At 36.3% G+C, this 20,663-nt stretch overlaps 1 protein-coding gene across 5 annotated transcripts in view; it reads left to right on the forward strand.

The window, feature by feature from the left end:
* Positions 1-2,240: 2,240 nt before the first annotated feature.
* The window catches only part of FOLH1B (folate hydrolase 1B), a 67,132-nt gene continuing 48,709 nt past the window's right edge, over positions 2,241-20,663 (forward strand). For 2 of the 5 annotated variants that reach the window (XM_025356042.1, XM_025356044.1), the window contains exons 1-5: positions 2,241-2,614; positions 4,140-4,236; positions 4,840-4,945; positions 10,722-10,908; positions 19,809-19,910. In XM_025356042.1, coding sequence (XP_025211827.1) covers positions 4,164-4,236; positions 4,840-4,945; positions 10,722-10,908; positions 19,809-19,910 — 468 coding nt within the window. In that variant the 5' untranslated portion in view covers positions 2,241-2,614; positions 4,140-4,163. The remainder of the gene's footprint in view (positions 2,615-4,139; positions 4,237-4,839; positions 4,946-10,721; positions 10,909-19,808; positions 19,911-20,663) is intronic. The other 3 variants (XM_025356043.1, XM_025356041.1, XM_025356045.1) reach the window with 2 other exon arrangements.

Here is a 20,663-nt window from a genome sequence, read left to right on the forward strand (position 1 = left end):
AGCCCAGGAGTTTGAGGTTACAAAGCCAGATTTTGACTAATAATTTATTTATTAAATAATAAATTTTTAAAATTTATTATTTAATAATTTATTTAATAAATAAAGTAGCCAGTGATTTTTCTTGACTAAGTATTTTTCAAAGGCAAATATGCGTAAAAGGCTGGAAATAAGAGGAATTAAAAATTTTTTAATTTTTTTCTAGAACACACCTCATAGATTAATATAATACTTTGATTTAATTCATGTTTGTTTCTACAAATTCTGACATGAAGAGTCATCTTCAATCTTTTTCCAATAGTTAAAGAAGGAAGTATAGTATGGCCTAATGTTTATCGGGGGGATTCAGAAAACAAACATCTGCCAATTGTTTTCTTGAGAAAGTTGTCATGGTCAACAACTGTGTGAGGCTGGCATGCAGATAGTAAAAGAATTTTATCTTAATACCAAGACAGTAATGAGTTTAGAAAGGCATATTTTTTTAGAGAAAAGGGGAGACACATTGCAAGGGAGCAACTGGCCAGACAGCAGAGGAAGGCTGTCTGCAAAGAGGCAGGGACTGGAGTGGAGTTTTATAAGGGTGCTCCTTAGGCTGAATGCTTGCAGACAGGATGCTTGGGTACAGATGGGCTGTGAGCTGGGTGCTTGTAACAGGATGCTTGGGTGCTAAGTGAGCCATTTGCAGTTGACCCTATTCTTGGAACATTCATTCCCATCTACGTCTACCCCTGTTTCTGTTCCTGGCAGCTAAACCCATTTTTCATTTTAACTCCTTAGCACTCCACAAAAGTTAATCAATTAACAAACCTTGCAGGGTACCAATGGTGACTAAATGAGGTGACATACATAGCATGCATCACTCATAATAAGTGCTCTTTAAATATTAGTCACTCTTATTAGCTATCTCTGATGAGATTTGACAATAGGAACATTAGGAAAGATATAGTACATTCAGGATTTTGTTAGAAAGAGATGAAGAAATTCCCTTCTTTCCTGCTCTAGGTCATCTAGGAGTTGTCATGGTTCATTGTTGACAAATTAATTTTCCCAAATTTTTCACTTTGCTCAGAAAGTCTTCATCGAAGGACCCAAGACTGTACAATCTATCCCATCTTTCTCCACTTAACTCATACTGTGCTTTCCCTTTCTCAAAGCAAACTGTTTGCTATTCCTTGAATATACCTTGAGTTTTCTTCCTTTGCCCACTCAGCTGGTCCCTCACCCCTAGTGTTTCTTCTCATCTCCACTGGGTCAAATTTTACCTGTATCTCATGGTTCTGTTAAAAGCAGTGCTTCCATAAAGTACTCTTAGTCAATTCACGGATTCTCTCACGGATTATAAGAACACAGTTTATTTTAAAAAGCATGTAGTTATTCTCTCCCTCGAAATATCACTATTATTATTATTAAGAATTTATAGCAGGTATAGAATTTTGTATGATTGATTCATCTGGTTTATTCAACCAAGATTGATTTTATGTCTATTACGTAAGACAGTAGCCAGACATAACTGGGATATGAAAATAAAGTTCGTTTGTTCCTTCCTTCCTTCCTTCCTTCCTTCCTTCCTTCCTTCCTTCCTTCCTCCCTCCCTCCCTCCCTTCCTCTCTCTCTCTCTTTCTTTCTTTCTTTTTTTTTTTTTTTTTTTTAACAGAGTCTCACTCTGTCGCCAGGCTGGAGTGCAGTGGCGCGATCTCGGCTCACTGCAACCTCCGCCTCCCGAGTTCAAGCGATTCTTCTGCCTCAGCATCCTGAGCAGCTGGGACTACAGGCGCCCGCCACCACGTCCAGCTAATTTTCGTATTTTTAGTAGAGACGGGGTTTCACCATGTTGACCAGGATGGTCTCGATCTCTTGACCTCGTGATCTGCCCGTCTCGGCCTCCCAAAGTGCTGGGATTACAGGTGAGCCACCACGCCCAGCCTGTTTCTTTAAAAAATTGTTTTGTAATGTAAGTGGAGGATAATACCCTGCATGTTTATTAATAACAATAATATTCACTGGGAAAGGGCCTGGTGGTGATTTACGCTGATGACAACCATTCCTCACTATGGAAAAAAGCGAGGCTTTCTCTGCTCTACTTTAATTCAGTAGAGTATTGTAAAGATTTTACAGAATGTCAGAGCTGGATAAAAGTTCCTCATAATTATAGGAGTGGAGAGAGGAGAGTCTCTCTTCCTCTCATTTTTGAGCAAGAGCTGTACATTTTCCAAGAAACTTTTTTTTTTTTTTTTAAGGCGCCTCTCGAAAGGGGCCGGGTTTCCTTCTCCTGAAGGCAGATGTTGCCTCTCGCGCGCTCCGATTGGTTCAGTTCACTCTAGAAACACTGCTACCGGGGAGAAACTGGACCCCAGGGTCGGGAGCGAATTCCAGCCTCCAGGGCTGATAAGCGAGGCGTTGGTGTGAGAGAGACTTTACCCCGCCGTGGTGGGCGGACGGCGCGCAGTGGAGCAGCAGCACAGGCGCGGGTCCCGGGAGGCCGACTCTGCTCGCGCTAAGATGTGGAATCTCCTGCACGAAACCGACTCGGCTGTGGCCACCGCGCGCCGCCCGCGCTGGCTGTGCGCTGGGGCACTGGTGCTGGCGAGTGGCTTCTTTCTCCTCGGCTTCCTCTTCGGTAGGGGCGCGCCTCGCCGAGCAAACCTCAGAGTCTTCCCTGTGGTGCTGCGGCGCTGGGACTCGCGGGTCGGCTGCGGAGTGGGGTCCCGTTGCTGGTCTTCCCCAGGGGCGGCGATTAAGGTCGGGGTAATGTGGGGTGAGCACCCCTCGAGTTAGGAGGAGGGTAGCTGGGAACGGTGCAGGGCTGAGTTCTCCACAAGCTGCTTGGAGGACAGTCACTCAGGTTGAGGGTAGGACAGAGAGAACCTGAAACTAGGCGTAGGAAGGTTCCACGTGCTGGAGGCCCTGCAAGACAAGGCACTTTTAAGGGTTTAGGACGAGCGCCAACCTCTGAGCGCTGTTGAACCAGGCCGCCCAGGGAGCTGCGCACCAAGACTTGTTTAAGGTTTTTATCGGGTCGTACTGTTTCAGGTGTACGGTAGAATTCAGGACATTGCTGCAAAGGAAGTTTTTTTTTTTTTTTTTCTCTCAGTGCATTCTTTCTTCCTTGGAAGTAACAGAGGCAAGTTTGGGAACTGTGTGAACCAGGTCAGCGATCCGGACAGATCTCTACCAGCAGGTCTTTTGCGGTTTTTCCTGTGTACTGATTTGCAGACTTAATCCTACTTTCTAAAAAAAAAAAGCAGAACAGCACAGGCGAGCTCAGACTCTTTTATTAAATTCCAATTTTGACTTTGCCACTTTTTAGTGGCCTTGAACAAATTACCGAGTCCCTCTCAGCGTTAGTTTCCCTATTTTATGATGAGGATAATATTATCTGCAAATTATTGAAATAGTAAAGAATATAGCATGTAAATCTCCTAGCACAGTACTGGGATTTTCGCCACTTTATTTCTTCTTTTACCAAGATGCTCCTCATTGGACTTTAATGCACAGGACTAGTCTGAGGTATCACCAGGTAGTTCACTCCTGCTCAGAATTCTTGACCCTCTTTTGGGATTTAGAAGAACAGAGCATGGACCAGATAGGTTTAAACAAATTCAGTCTCTTCCACTAGCTTCACCTTGGGGTTGCTAAAAGATTTTTGAACCACACACTGTGCTCATAACATTCTTCATCTCTTAAAAGGATTTTAGTCTTCCTGGTATTGCCCTCACTTCCGTCCCTGTATTCCCTGCTCAGTGGCTGACACAGAAGAGTTCTTTATTGATGCCCGCCCCGCACCCCCTAGGATTCTCTGCTCTCCCCTCCCGCTACAGGCCTCCATCCTCTTTATTGTGTTCATTTTTCAGATCTCAGTTCAAGCATCTCATCCTCAGTGTGTTGTTTCTTGATCCCTCACTCTAATCCAAGTCTTTTTGTTTTATGCACAGGTGGAATCTTATTTCCGTTTGCGTCCAATCATGTATTTTCATATGCATATATATATGTATGTCCATTTGTATGCATGCGATTAAGAACTAGCATAATTATAATTGGAAAGCTCCATGAAAGCTGGTTGGGTGCTAATTTTGTAACTATTTTATTCCCAGATCCTGTAATTTCTCTAAATAAACCCTGGAATATTGCCTTATCTCCTTCAGGTTAAAAGCCAACTGTAAGGTCTAATGATTGCAGGATCTAGCTATCCATTGCTTCTGGCTGCTTATGCATGCACTGGATGTCTGGCAGAGAGGTTGGGTAAATTGCAGTTTCATTGTAGCTGTCTGAACTTGGATTTCTCAAGCCTACTTCACTGGAAACACAAATTCTCACAGCAGTTTGTTGTAGTTTCAGAAACAGAGAAAATTAGAAGTCTGAATTGCCTTCAACACTTGGAAATAATTTATATGTTTGAAATATATTCATGGTTAATTCATCATAAAAATGTATTAAATGCTTATTCTGAGTCAGCAGAGGAAGATAGAAGCTTTATGAAGGTAGAAGGTGGATCTCCTTTTTGCCTTCATTTTCAGAAGATCTTGTTCATACCCATTAGTTGAAACATTAATGGCATTTTATTTTGGTACTCATTATCTCATAAAACATTTCTTAGAATAACAGCAATACCTATCATTGATGTTAGATAAAAGATATTTTTCATTTGGTTTGTAACTTAAAAATCTGTTTGCATGATTTTTTTTTCAGTGAAAGTAAGCAAGAGAAATTAAACTTCAGGAAAATCTCAATGTCAGAAGTAATGTTGATAATTTGTGTTTTACAAATGATACATACAACAATAATGAATAATAAATCCTATCTATAGGCTCATATCTCATGCCTATTTTTGGATGTATTTTTCAGGATGGTTTATAAAATCCTCCAGTGAAGCTACTAACATTACTCCAAAGCATAATATGAAAGCATTTTTGGATGAACTGAAAGCTGAGAACATCAAGAAGTTCTTACAGTAAGCACTTTCTCAAAAGTTTATACGGACAAGTTGTTAGAAAAATTTATCATTCTGTTTTGGTCCAATATTTTATATATAGGAACTGGCCTTTTTTCCTTAAAGTTTTATTTATTAAAGATCTTGTATCACATTTCATCTGAGGAGGACTATACTTTCAGCTAAAGTTTGTCATTACAGAGGTTTAGAGCAGGAGTCAGCAAACTTTTTCTGTAAAAGGGCCATCCTTTGTAGGCCAGCTGATCTGTGTCACAGCTAGTCAGCTCTACTATTGCAGCACAAAAGAAGTCATAGAAAATACATAAACAGTCTGTCAGTTCTGATAAAACTTTTCTTATGGGCACTGAAATTTGGATTTCATATAATTGATGTGTCAAAAACATTATTATTTTTAAAACCGATTTAAAATATAAAAACTATTCTTAGCTTGTGGACTATACAGAAACAGTTAGTGGGCCAGATTTGGCCAGTGGAACCTAGTTTGCTGATTCATCCTTTAGAGAAAGATTCATCCTTTAAAAAAAAGACTTTGAGTTAGAATTGAGTTTGAATTCTATCTTTGTCTATTAATACTTTAGATGAATACTTAAACTTTCTGAGCTCTCTTTTCCACATCTGTAAAATGGGAATAATGATCTTATTATGATATGAATGAAGTCAAAGAGCATATATTTGGCATATTTTAAAAACTAGTTCCCTACTTCCTGAAATAGCTGTTTTCAGTGTAGAACAAAAGAGATAAATAAGTAAATTGAAAAAGCAACTGAAAAGAAAATACTTATGTAGAATTACTATATATAATTGATTAGAATACTTTTCTTTCTTTCTTTCTTTCTTTCTTTCTTTCTTTCTTTCTTTCTTTCTTTCTTTCTTTCTTTCTTTCTTTCTTTCTTTCTTTTGTTTCTCTTTCTCTCTTTCTTTCTCTCTCTCTTTCTCTCTTCTTTCTTTCTTGATGGAGTTTTGCACTTGTTGCCCAGGCTGGAGTGCAATGGCGTGATCTCAGCAAACTGCAACCTCTGTCTCCCAGATTCAAGCAATTCTCCTGCCTCAGCCTCCTGAGTAGTTGGGATTACAGGCATGTCCCACCACACCCAGCTAATTTTGTATTTTTAGTAGAGACGGGGTTTCTCCATGTTGGTCAAGCTGGTCTCAAACTCTCGACCTCAGGTGATCTGCCCGCGTCGGCTTCCCAAAGTGCTGGGATTACCAGCGTGAGTCTCTGCACCCAGCCCAGAATACTTGTTTTTTTCAAAGCATGAGATCCTTTTGTGAATTTTTACAAATTGACTTAGCTCATGTGTCAAAAAATACTTGAAGTCCTTCTAATGATTGCAGGATTCCCTGGTGAATAAAGGTTGTAATTCTAAAAGACCATTTTACACACACACACATAGGTGTGCATAGATGTGCACACATATAATCATACAAACACATATATATTTGTATTAATTACAGCAGAATTAAAAGTATAAATAAAAATTGATAGGATAACTTTGAGGTCTTTGAAAGGACCTTTTAAATGTGAGACTCTGAAGCTCGAACTTCTTTATCTTTGTGGAAACTCCTCCTCTGCGCTTTTTCTACTATAATAATATATAGTAGGTATAATAAAAGTGGAGGTCTGGCAAGGTATGGTCTTTACTCCTGGACAGAGCTGCCGTTCCAGCTTTCTTCCTTTCCTAATGTTAGTGGTGGAAGAGATGCAAGTTACTCCAATTTACTGGTAGCCTATCTGTAAAGTCAGTAGCAACTTCAGTCCTTGCTTCTTCAGAAGAAGGAATTCAACTCGGGGCAAAAGCAGAAAAAGAGACCGAGGCAAGTTCCAGAGCAGGAATGGAAGTTTATTTTGAAAGGCCTTATAACAGGAAAGAAAGGAAGGTACGCTTGGAAGAGAGCCAAGCAGGCACATGAAGGTGAGAGGCCAAGTGCCCCACTTAACTGTGATCCTAGGACTTTTTTAAGCTTGCCTCTTTCCCATGATTCTTCCCTTAGGTTGGGCTGCCCTCATGTGCAGAGCCCTGCTAACCCTTGGGAAGTGAGCGCCCGCAATGTGTGTAGGAAAGTATACACAGGCCCATCTGAGGTGCTCTTCCTTTTTCTGGTGGAGTGTACCCGGAAGATTATACTGTACCATTTTTGTCTCTAACACGCATGCCCAGGAAGTTGCTTCTCCCTGGAGTCTGCATTCAGTTAACAGTTTGGTGTTAGCAGGTGGGGACCATCAAGAACTGGCCTCTCCCTGACACTGCCGAATCATTTTTAGAGACAATGCGATAATTACTGAACCGAACAACACAATGCGATAATTGCTGAACCAAACAATCACCTGACATTCTAGTGGGTCCGGGGGAGAGACCTCTCCTGCCTTGCTCCTGTCTAACTACCTGTAACACTAACTTGTGACATAGATTGACCAACAAAGAAGAAAAATAAATGCCTTTCTTTATTTCTCTTTTTGGACCGTCAAGCAAGATTAAGCACTCAGCTTCTTGTTTATTCTCCATGTCCCTAACCAAGCTCCTCTACCCGGATGATATTCAGCATAAACACACAAAATAAAGAAATTGAAAGAATTCCCTCTCATTCCTCCAAGGACGACAGAATCTCCAGAAGCCTCCTAAACTCTCTAGATTTCCAATTTGCCATTTGTCCCTCAGAGAGCTTTTAATTAAAATATACCCATGGGTCAGGGACTATTAAAGCCTCTGACCTTCCATCTTGTCCCTCTTTATAATCCTTTGTTCTGCTCGTAAAAGCCCCCACTGTTTCTGAAATATCTGCCTCAGTAGTGAATGGGAGGATTAATTAGGAGCATTTTTTTTTTTTTCATTCTGCCTTGAGGTACAGGGTTGTATGTGTTTTCCCTTCTTTGAAAACATCCAGTTGAATTCACAGATCTGTTTACCATTTTGCATCTCTAGAGGGATTTTTCCTTTTCCACCTTGTTTTGCAAGATAAGATTGTTTTAAAAGGTGTTTTAGACTTTTGGTCTCAGAATTTTACTGGTCTGTATTTGAATACAGATATATAGGCCCAGTGAAATCACATATTAAACTATACTTCTCAATTTTTTCATCACTTGAGATGTGTGTCACAAATCATTTATTGATACTAGAATATCAAATTGTGTTTAAAAAAAAGGTAAGAATAAAAATTTACACATTTTTCAGAATAGCAAAAATCAACTGGTAGATCTCTGTCAGACTAGTTTAAATATGTTCCAAGTATTGTCACATTATCTCAATTATTATTATTATTATTGTTTCATTTTTCAGACAGGGTCTCACTCTGTTGCCAGGCTGGAGTACAGTGGCACAATCATAGCTCACTGAAGCTTGGAGCTCTAGCCTCCCTAGCAGGTAGCACTACAGGCACATGCCACCATGCTCAGCTAATTCCACCTTTTACTAAATGCGTTCAAGTCATCTTTAACTCTTGGAAACATTGCCAAATTATTTGTAAACAAGATGAAATGTACTAAAACAGAAATAACAATAGCTCTCTTTAAGAACTGAGAAATGTAGTCGGGCATAATGGCTCACCCATGTAATCCCAGCCCTTTGGGAGGACAAGGCAGGCAGATTCCTTAAGTTCAGGAGTTTGAGACCAGCCTGGGCAACATAGCGAGACTCTGTCGCTACAAAATATTTCTTAAAATTATCTGGGCATGATGGCATGTGCCTGTAGTCCTATCTACTCAGGAGGCTGGAGTTCCAGGTTTTAGTGAGCTATGATTCCACCACTGTATTCCAGCCTGGCAACAGAATGAGACTCTGCCTCTTACAAAAAAAAAAGCAAAAAAAAAATTGAGATAATGTGACAATACTAGAAACACATTTAAACTCAGCCCTACAGTGATCTATAAACAGAATTTGGCTATTTGGGAAAATTTGTAAATTCGCATTTTTTTATTATTATTCTTATTTATTTATTTTTTGCAAAATTTGATATTCTAGTAGGTTCAATCACTTGTGACACAACATCTCAAGTGATTAAAATCATTGAGAAGTGCTATTTAATACACAATCTAATTGAGCCTCAAGTCTTTGTGAAGTAACGAGATAGTGATGTTCTCCCCATGTACAGATGAGAAATTCAAGACACAGCTGGGGTTACATACTGAGTTAATGATAACACCTGTATTATACCACTTACAGGATTTATGCTAATTATTTTATTTAGTATTTGCATTGGATCTTTTTTTCGTACTAATCTTTTCCAGGACGTGTTTTGTTCAAATGAGTGAGTGCCAACCCTGATAACAGCAAAATGTTGTTTCCTAGTTGGTAGTGACAAGACTGTTACAGGAAAATTCACTTATAGTAGCAGAGCCTTATAATGATTTTCTCCTGCTTTTTTGTGAGTAGGTTCAAGATTCTCCATAGTAATTCCTTTTGCTTGTAGGGACAGAGGTATAGCTGGCACTTGGGGAAATCTGCATCCTACATTAGTTACATTGCAGTTTGTGATCTTTGTAATATTCAAGAAAATAGTGACATGTTGGCTGTTTTTCTGTTTTCCCTGCAGGTGCTCACTGATAAGGGATAGAGACTCCTTAGCTGCTCTTATGTTTGTGCTCTTTTTGTTACAATATTTTCCATATTAGAAATTCTGTGTAAGATAGTTTGCCCCTAAACATTTACCAAATGAGGATTTTAATACTATTTTTATAAATACAATTTAAATAACTTTAATATAATTATTAAAAGTAAACAAGTTACAGGAAATTCCAGTTTTAAAAAATTGAGTTACTTTAATTCATTGTTGATTCACCAAATGAAAAAAATTAAAACACATGGTAGAATGAAACTTGAAACTGGGATTATCATAGCCGTGTTGGTTATTAGTTTTTTTCTTTTTTAAAGTCATCATAAGGATGGAATTATGTTGATTTTATAAAACTACATATTTAAAACTAGAAATTTATGAAGTTCCAAAAGTTTATGAACTATATATATATATACATATTTTCATACTACATAATATCTTGTCTTATATTTAAGGGCTTAAGTTAAAAATACTAACCAATGAGCTCTTCAGGGAAACAAGAAATTTCCCAGGAGGGAGAAATTTAAAACAATCAAAAGCACCAGAATCTAAATATATTAAATGAGAAATTAGTCTACTGAAAATATTCCTGGTAGCCAAATTTTGGCCACATAATTTCTTTGTTAAAGATATTATTCTTCAGACTAATTACTGTCATTGATTTTAAGTGTGTTACTCTGTATTATAGATGAAGTGCAAGAGATTCATTCTGAACTTGTGTCAGTATGTTCAGATTATTCTTTGATGAAGATACTTTATAAATGGTTGCTAGTCAAACAGTTTATCGCTTGTGTATAATTCTCACTATTTAAATAAGTGTAATTATTAGTAATTCTTGCCATGTCACACCTTGGTCTTTGGGATAAAATATTTTTGTCTGTTTCAATAATTTACACAGTGATATAGACAGATAATTCCATGTAAGTTCCAAGAAGTATAGGTCTTAAGAAAGAATATGACACTTTATTAATCTACCATATGATGCTATAGTCATAGGATTACACATAATGATACAAAGATCAATTTTTCTCTTGATTTAGTACAAATTAGAACATAAAAATTTCAAAGCAGACTTTGAAAATCTATTTCATGCAATAATAGTACCACTTTAATGTTTTAACATACCACATTTCAAAGTATTTTTGTGTAACTCTGCTTTATTTTGTTGATTTGGAATAAAAGTTGATTAAACATTAATATCTAACCAGTTTCAATTTTTGTTCACTAGTAATTTTACACAGATACCACATTTAGCAGGAACAGAACAAAACTTTCAACTTGCAAAGCAAATTCAATCCCAGTGGAAAGAATTTGGCCTGGATTCTGTTGAGCTAACTCATTATGATGTCCTGTTGTCCTACCCAAATAAGACTCATCCCAACTACATCTCAATAATTAATGAAGATGGAAATGAGGTAATAAATAAACAAATAAATAAATAAAAGAAACATTGCCCCCATTTATTCTTTTTCAAATACTTCTATGAAATAATGTTCTATCCCATCTCTAAATATTAATAGAAATCAGTATTATTGGATCTTGTGAATACCTTTACTATCTCATTATCCATGTCAACTAATTTCCTATGATGTTTGAGTTTTATGTGTTTTAGAAAGATTCTGAGAAATTAATGCTTGATAAGAGTTGCTGTTTTCTTGTTTTTAGTACTACACACTAATATCAAATATGATATACTTGTGAACTTACAAGCATAAAAAGAGACACTTTATAAAAGAGATTCTTTTTTTTTTTTTTTTTCAGATTGAGTTTCACTCCTGTCGGGCAGGCTGGAGTGCAGTGGTGCCATCTCGGCTTACTGCAACCTCCACCTCCCATGTTCAAGTGATTCTCCTTCCTCAGCCTCCTGAGTAGCTGGGATTACAGGTGTGCACCACCATGCCCAGCTAATTTTTGTATTTTTAGTAGAGATGGGGTTTTGCCATGTTGGCCAGGGTAGTCTTGAACTCCTGACCTCAGGTATCCACCTGCCTCAGCCTCCCAAAGTACTGGAATTACAGGTATGAGCCACCGCGCCTGGCCAACAGATACATTTTTGATATGTTTAATTTATAAAGACACTGCACAGATTTGGAGTTGCTGGGAAATTCAGGGATCCAGTATGCAGTTTGACCCAGCAAGTTTTTATTGGTACTTAATGATTATGTCTCAATTGATCAGGTTGAGCTCTGTGCGAAGAATTTGTGTGTGGACATTTGGAGAGGACAAGTTTGGAGGCAAGGTCTTTAGCATGGTATTTAAAGAATTTGCAATCTTGTTTGCAAGTTGGGGCATATACTTAAGAAACAGAAGACAATGCAGATAAATTGATATATTTATTATGATGATATGTTCAATATGAAAGATCACAAAATATAACATACATTCATCCCTACTTAACATACCTTAGTTTTGGAGCTACCGTATGTAGAAGAGTCCATTTCAATTTAGGTAACTTCCTTTAGTCCTTTTATTACTGGGCATTCTTAATTACTATAGCTTGAAATATGTCCAGTTTAATCAGTGAACTGAAAATGTCATGTGATGTAAGTACATATTTAATTTTTTTTCATTATAGGTCAATAACCTCCTTTATTGACTAATGAATCAGTCTCTTCTTAATGATAAATATGTTGTTATGTTTTACAGTCAGTGATATAATTCCATACCGAATTTCCTAATGTGATTGGAGCTTTTCATATTAACTGCTGTTCTCAATTATAGTAGTTAACAATAAAACTTTAAAAAATATTATTAAGCCAGGCGTGGTGGCATGTTCCCCTAATCTCAGCTACTTGGGAGGCTGAGATAGGATAATAGCTTGAGCCAGGAGTTGCAGACCAGCTTGAACAACATAGCAAGACTCCACTTTAAAAGAAAAGAAAAAAAAAAAAAAGAAAAACAAACAAAAAACCCCTAAAATATATTATATTTAAAATGGAATACCATTACACATCATAGAGCCTCAGGTTGTTAAATAAGGGGTGGCATATCTATACTGTTAAATACCAAGGGATCTTTAAAATATGTTCCGAAAAATTATTTAAAGATATAAAATATTGACAATGTTAAAAAGTATACATATGCTTAAACCTCTGTTTTGATCTGTCAAATTTGGGAATTGTCTAGGTACAATGTGGAAAAGAACAAACATATAATATATTTTAGTTTATTTTTTTAAGGTGGAGTCTTGCTAATGTTGTCGTTTTTTTCTTCTTTTTTCCTTCCTCCTCACTTTCCAGTTTTGATTGTATCATTGATTATTTTATTGCATTACTTATTTTTGTATTATGAGCATTCATAATGTTACCAAAGCCTTTTAGAGAATACAAAATGAATCATGTAAAAGTTTCATTTGGGAAATTTTCCGATAGTGTTAGATACCTAGTTTCTTAATTTTTTAAAATTACACCGTTAGTTCTTTTTTATTTTTATCCAAGTTATATATGTACATAATCTCACAATGTACATATATATATATACACACTCATATATGTACACAATTCTTCTGAGTGCCTTGCTTTTTCTCTGTTTTCCTCTTTCCAGAGGCAATCATTATTCAACTATAAGTTCATTCTTTTGATATTTACATCTATTTCTGTAAACTACATGCTTATATGCTTTTATTTCAGATGCAGGCATTATCTATTGACATTGTGACAAGTCAACTCCCTGTTCATCCCTTGGCCCCAACCACCATGTTCTCTTACTATCTTCCATCTCCCAGTATAATTTAATTGGTATGAATAAAAATTCACAGCTGAGCTATGTGGTAAACTGTGATTCCTTTTATACCCCTACACAAAACAGACAAGTTCTCCATCCTATAGGCAACAAATATGATTAGTATTTTTTTTGAGACGGAGTCTCGCTCTGTCTCCCAGGCTGGAGTGCAGTGGTGCGATCTCGGTTCACTGCAAGCTTCGCCTCCCAGGCTCACGCCATTCTCCTGCTTCAGCCTCCCCAGCAGCTGGGACTACAGGCGCACACCGCCACGCCCGCCTAATTTTTTGTATTTTTAATAGAAACGGGGTTTCACCGTGTTAGCCAGGGTGGTCTCGATCTCCTGACCTCGTGATTTGCCCGCCTTGGCCTCCCGAAGTGCTGGGATTACAGGTGTGAGCCACTGCTCCCAGCCAAATATGATTAGTATTTTGTGGATCCTATCAGAATTTTTTATTTTTTATTTTATTTTATTTATTTATTTATTTATTTATTTATTTATTTATTTATTGAGACGCTGTCTCGCTTTGTCGTCCAGGCTGGAGTGCAGTGGCGCGATCTCGGCTCACTGTAAGCTCCACTTCCCGGGTTCACGCCATTCTCCTGCCTCAGCCTCCCCAGTAGCTGGGACTATAGGCGCCCGCCACCGCGCCCGGCTAATTTTTTTGTATTTTTCGTAGAGAGGGGGCTTCACCGTGTTAGCCAGGATGGTCTTGATCTCCTGACCTCGTGATCTGCCCGCCTCGGCCTCCCCAGAAATATTTTTAATGTATACAGAGACATTGTTTCACCTTTGATTATGCAGAAATAACATACCATAAAGATTGAACTATGTAATGACTTTATGTCACAAAATGTAAACAGAAATCGTAAACTAATATTGTTTTAGTTATACTCAGAATATATAATTTGAGGCTACTAGTGCCTTTTGAAAAGTAAAAAATACTCTAAGACTGAAATATAATCTATCTTTGATAAAGTCAGCCAAAAAGTCATTTCCTTGACATTAAAAAACTTTTCTTGTTAGAATAGCTCATAAACTTGCTTTAAAATTCAGTGTGGCATAGCGGTGCTGCAAAATTGATTACCATAAAGGCAAATCAAGTGAGACAAGTTTGAATATTCCCTTGCCTGAAAGACCTGCTTATATAACGACTTTGTTCCTTTATTGATTTTTATTGCACCTCAGCATAATTTTTCTTTTAATCTTACCTAGTGATTCAGATGAGTTCATATGTGAATCACAGAAAAAACATGGGAAATTCAGAAGATGTGGGGATTTGGCAAGTAGTAGTTGATATGGTTTCATTTTAGCTTCTATCAGTCGCAGAAAAGGGAAATAACTACTGCTCTAGTTAGTACAATGTAAAATCTGCCCAGATCCATTCCTCATCTCCAAATCCCTCCCATTTGTATTACTGCACTGAGCAAGACCTATACAGTATAATGTTGAAAAGAAGTTTTGATACCAGATATCCTTAACTTTCTTCTGGTCTTGAAGGAAATACTTTTAATTCTTTTTCACCATTAATTATGATATTTACTGTTTTATTTTTCTGGTTATCTTAATGTACATCCTTTCCACATATTCTAAAATTTTTTGCTATATGGATTTATATTAAACACATTTTTCTTTGAGATCAGCATGCAATTTTTCTTTCTGGATCTGAAGATCACATTCAGTGATATTCTAATGTTAGAATAATCTTACATTTTTTGAACTTGTAATATTAGCATTAGAGTTTTAAATCCATATATTGATATATATTCTGTTTATACTCAGAGCATGTTTAGTCTGTGTGTTTGCAATCTGTTTGTTGAGCTATAATTTCAATATTATGCTTGCCTTCTAAAATGAGTTGGGCTTTTAATATTTTCTGAAATAGGTTTTGTTGTAATTAAATTATCTCTTCCTTTAACCTTTCCAACTCAAGGAAAACCAGTTGGCCTTGACTCTATTGTGGAAAAATTTAAACTACTGGTTTAATTTCTTTATTGGTTGTTATATGACTATTTTATGTTATATAATAATTTTTATTGTTTGTTAAATGGCTTTATTGTTTGTCATATGATAATTTTATGTCATATAACAATTTTTATTGTTTGATATATGACTTTATTGTTATATGGCTAGACAACTATACTTTTTTTTTAAATTTTTGACTGAATCTCACTCTGTCACCCAGGCTGGAGTATAATGGCATGGTCTCGGCTCACTGCAATCTCTGCCTCCCCAATTCAAGCGATTCTCCTGCCTCAGCCTCCCGAGTAGCTGGGACTACAGGCACGTGCCACCACACCAGGCAAATTTTTATATTATTAGTCGAGACATGAGTTCACTATGTTGGCCAGGCTGGTCTTGAACTCCTGACCTCATAATCCACCTGCCTCGGCCTCCCAAAGTTCTGGGATTACAGGCGTGAGCCACCGTGCCTGGCCGATTTTCTAAAAAATGTATTCTTATTTCAGTTTTTGTAAGTTTTATTTAAAATGCATTTTCCATTTCATGTAAGCTTTCACATTTATAGTATAGTTGTTCCTGGTATTTTCTTATCTTTTTTAATCTGTTCGGCATCTGTAGATGTGCCTCTTTTTGATAATTGATATTATTTATTTGTACTTTTGCTATATTATTTTCTTATTGCTCCTGAGAGGGATATGTCGAATTTACTAGTGTATCCAAAGAATAAAATTTGGCTTTGGCAATCTTTTCTCATCTATCTTTGCTTTATATTTTATTAATTCTGTTCTTGTTTTATAATTACCTCTTTTATCTTCTTTGTGTTTACGTTGCTGTTCTTTGTAAAATCCTCAATAGAATGCTTAATTTACTGATGTTGAGTCTCTTCATTTCTAATATGAGTATGTAGAGCCATAAATTTTCCCTTTATCTTCCCTTTCCACTTCAACTACATCTCATAAATTTGGATTAGGAGTAGTTTAGTTATGATTAGCATCTAAATATTTTTTAATTTCTGTATTTTCTTCTTTGATCCTGGAACTATTTACAAGTCTTTTTTTAAATTCTGAATGTAAACATTGTTCTTGTTGTTTGTTTGATCTGATCTCTAAATTGAATATATTGAGATCAAATAATGTGGTTTGTAGGACACTAATCCTTTGACAATTGTTGAGGCTTCCTTTGGAGCCTAACATGTGCTCAATTTTTATAAATGTTCTGTGTTTCTTTGGGAAAAACATGTAATTTGATGGTTGTTTGGGGTAACATTTTATATTTGTACATTAGTTTGAGTTTGTTTATTATTTGGCTGAAATCTCCATTATCCTTAACGTGCTCTCATTTTGTCTGCTTCCTTTATTAATTAGAAATAAATGTTAAATTATCTCACCTCACTATAGTGGTGTCTATGTTATATTATATATATAATTTATAATTTCATAAATTTATGTTATCTATAATTTGGGGACCTATTGTCGTATGTAAACAAAATTAGAATTGTTGATGAAATGACAGACTTACACTTATGTAGTAGCCTTCCTTATCTCTTTGTAATGTTATTTGACTTTGCCCTAAAATTTTTTTTAAAGCTAATATTTGTTTGGTATTTCTTTTTCAGTTTTGTTACTTTTAAACTTGCCTAGGTTTATTTCACTCCTTGTCAACTGGTACACAGCTAATTTTATTTAGTCTGACATACTATGCTTTTTAATTATTCTTTTTTCCATTTTCATTTTTTATAATTCTGATATACAATATTTAGGTCACTTTTACCTTCCTCTAGTATGAATTTTACTCTTCCTTTTTTCCCCTAAAGCTTTGGTGTCATAATTCAATCAATGTTTCTACAATATATAAACCTTAGAATACTTTCACTTTCGTCATATATTACCAATTTATATGCATAATTTTAATTCAATCTTGTTTCATAAACTTGAAAAATGTGTTTGTTATTATGATAGTAATACATTATTATTATCATATACAGTCCTCATTTAATTTTTACCACACATTTGCAATATCTTTCCTTTCTGATTCTCTTGCATCATTTTAGAGATTCTTTTAGCGGCTTCATTTGTTGTATGGTATTGTTTTGTTTATTGAACAATATTGTTTACAAATGTTCTTTGTTTTAAGTGAACACCTGTCGACCCAAAACTGTTAAAATTTGGTGGAAAAATGTGTTTTTCATATTCATTCTCAAAGGAAGAATGATTTTGTAGGACACAAATTTGCAGTTTGACAGTAATTGTTGCTCAAAACCAGGGAGACAATATTCTACTGAATTATGGATTCCATTGCTACTGTTTTTTTTGTTTTGTTTTTTTGTTTTTTTTTTGTTTTTCTTTTTGAGACGGAGTCTCTCTCTGTCGCCCAAGCTGGAATGAAGTGGTGTAATCTCGGCTAACTGCAACCTCTGCCTTCCAGGTTCAAGCGATTCTCCTGCCTCAGCTTCCCAAGTAGCTGGGACTAAAGGTGTGTGCCACCACACCTGGCTAATTTTTGTATTTTTGGAGAGGAGGTTTTGGTAGAGAGGAAGTTTTGCTCTGGAACTCCTGACCTCAAGTGATCTACCTGCGTCGGCCTCCAAAAAGTGTTGGCATTACAAGCATGAGCTACCGCACCTGGCCTTAACTTTTTTTTTTTTTTTTTTGAGACGAAGTTTCGCTCTTGTTGCCCAGGCTGGACTGCAGTGGCACGATCTTGGCTCACTGCAACCTCCACCTCCCAGGTTCAAGTGATTCTCCTGCCTCAGCCACCCAAGTATCTGGGACTACAGGTGCACCATGTCCCGCTAATTTTGCAATTTTAGTAGAGACAGGGTTTCCCCAGGTTGGCCAGGCTGGTCTTGAACTCCCGACCTCAGGAGATTCACCTGCCTTGGCCTCCCAAAGTGCCAATGTTACAGGCATGAGCCACTGTGCCCAGCCTGGCTTTAATTTTTATTTAAATTTTAGTTCAATATCATGTGTATGATACATACCATAAATACAGTCTTTGCAGCTGTAATTTTACTCTGTTCTTTCTGTTGGCTCTTTTCCATAGTACTTTGGAGGTGTTTGGTGATTTTGTGGCTCTGAGTTCTTCTCCCTTAGAATTTGGGAATTATTTAAAGCTAAGTTGAAGACTGATTCCTCCTGATCATTTCTCTTAGGCCCCAGGGAGCACTACAAACCTGGCACTGCTTTAAAATAAATATTTTAGCTTGAGGCATACTGTATAAATAGTGAATGGAAATTTGCAGGGTTATGAATTATCTGGAACCCTTTTTTCCTGCTTTACCTTAAGCCATTACTTTCCATGGAGCAAGTTTATTTTGAATTTATCCTTAACCCTGAAGGATTTTATTATTATTATTATTATTATTATTATTATTATTATTATTATTATTTTGTCACCCAGGCTGGAGTGCAGTGGCAGCAATCTCCGCTCACTGCAAACTTGCCTCGCAGGTTCAAGTGATTCTCCTGTCTCAGCCTCCTGAGTAGCTGGGATTACAGGCACATGCCGCCACGCCCGGCTAATTTTGTATTTTTAGTAGAGATGGGGTTTCACCATGTTGGTCAGGCTGGTCTCAAGCTCCTGACCTTGTGATCCACCCACCTTGGGCTCCCAGTCTCCCAAAGTGCTGGAATTACAGGCGTGAGCCACCGCGCCTGGCCAGGATATTGTTGTACTTAGACCAGCTTTATGCACAGTCTTCTGCTAGATTCCATTATGTGAACCAGTTTTAGACTAACTCCTGAATCCTTTTCATGGGGCCATAGGCTTTGATAGATCCACCTAAGGCAAAGCCAACTTCCATGCTGCCTCTGAGGATTCTTGCTTTCATTGTATTTTTTGCTTCTGAATATTCCTTACTATTTTTTCAAATTTAATTATAAACTTAAAAAGACATGTATTTGGTTCAGTGTTTTTCATTCTTTTCAGTGCATATGCTGTTCAGAGAATCTAGATATGGCCAATTGTGGATTCCCCAATCATGTACTTTTTTAAAGTAAATTTAATATTTACTCTGTTCCTAGGTAATTAAGCACTATTATAATGATTGAGATTACCAAACAAAGTTACTTTGTATTTGGGGATTAAAATTTTTCTCCAAAATCAAAAGCTAGTCCTTACAAGTTCTCTCAAGAAATTCATGAGGTTAATTTACTTCTAACCTTCTGTGAAGCAACTACATATTTAGGCTTTTATTTACACTAGCTTGGTATGTATGCCACTTACAAAAAATCAATTTCTAATTCTTCCTTCTATCAGTATACAGGTTATAGTACACAATATTCCTTTCGGAAGAGTATCTTTTTACCTCTTCTGAGCTTTTCTTTCTATAGTACTTACTTATTTTATGATTGTTGTTTTTTGTTTGGTTGATTTTTAGTTATTGGTGGGGGTTTTTAGCTTTGTTTCCTTGAATAGATCTTACCATTTTGAGGACAAAGTCTGTGATTTATTCATCTCATGAATTCCTCACAACTTCTAGCACAGTGCTGGGTATCTGATATTATCATCAAAATCCTGAAGGATTCATTCACCCTCTACTGACATAAAAGATAATATGCATTTGTTTATGTTTGATTATAGTAATCAAACTTTAACTGATTTACTTTTGATTATAATATTTTGTTTCTTTAGATTTTCAACACATCATTATTTGAACCACCTCCTGCAGGATATGAAAATGTTTCAGATATTGTACCACCTTTCAGTGCTTTCTCTCCTCAAGGAATGCCAGAGGTAAAAACACAGTGCAACAAAATAAAAATGACAAAAACAAGCCTTCCTTCACTTCATACATTCAGCCAATAATTAAAGGGTCATAAAGGGACTTTTGATGTAATCCAATTAATTTTTTCCACATTTAAGTAATGAGAATGTCTTAGTAAGAAGGAGGAATATTGATTATATTTTATTCATAGTATTTTTAAAGATACAATTTACTGCAATGAGATGCACAAATCCCAAAAAAGATACAATTTACTGCAATGAGATGCACAAATCCCAAATGCACATTTATTGATTTTTGACAAATGCCTACATCTGGATGATCCACACCCCATCAATGTACAGAATATTACTTTTACATCAGAAAATTCCCTTATGCTTCTTCTTAATCAGCTCTACACACCCCAGAGGATATCTTTCTTTGACATTTTTGCCACCATAAATTAGTTTTGCCCATCTAATTTTTCATTTTTTTGTTCAGTCTATCTGTGTTTTCCTTTGTTGAAACAAGATTCTTAATTTTGATATTGTGAAATTATTTTCCTTATGTTTTTGCACTTTGGGCTTTCTTTATTAATATTCTCCTTCTTTATTATTTACAGTGATATAACTGCATCACTTATATATACCAAAAATTAACAATAATTTTTTATTTAAAAATAGTATTAATATTACCAGATTGAAGCTAAACAGAAATGACCAAATAGTATATGATAGCAGAAAGTATAATGAATCAATTTAATTTAAAATAGCTAAAAAATATAA

The sequence above is a fragment of the Theropithecus gelada genome, chromosome 14 (assembly GCF_003255815.1).
Source record: "Theropithecus gelada isolate Dixy chromosome 14, Tgel_1.0, whole genome shotgun sequence".
Classification (NCBI taxonomy): Eukaryota; Metazoa; Chordata; class Mammalia; order Primates; family Cercopithecidae; genus Theropithecus; species Theropithecus gelada.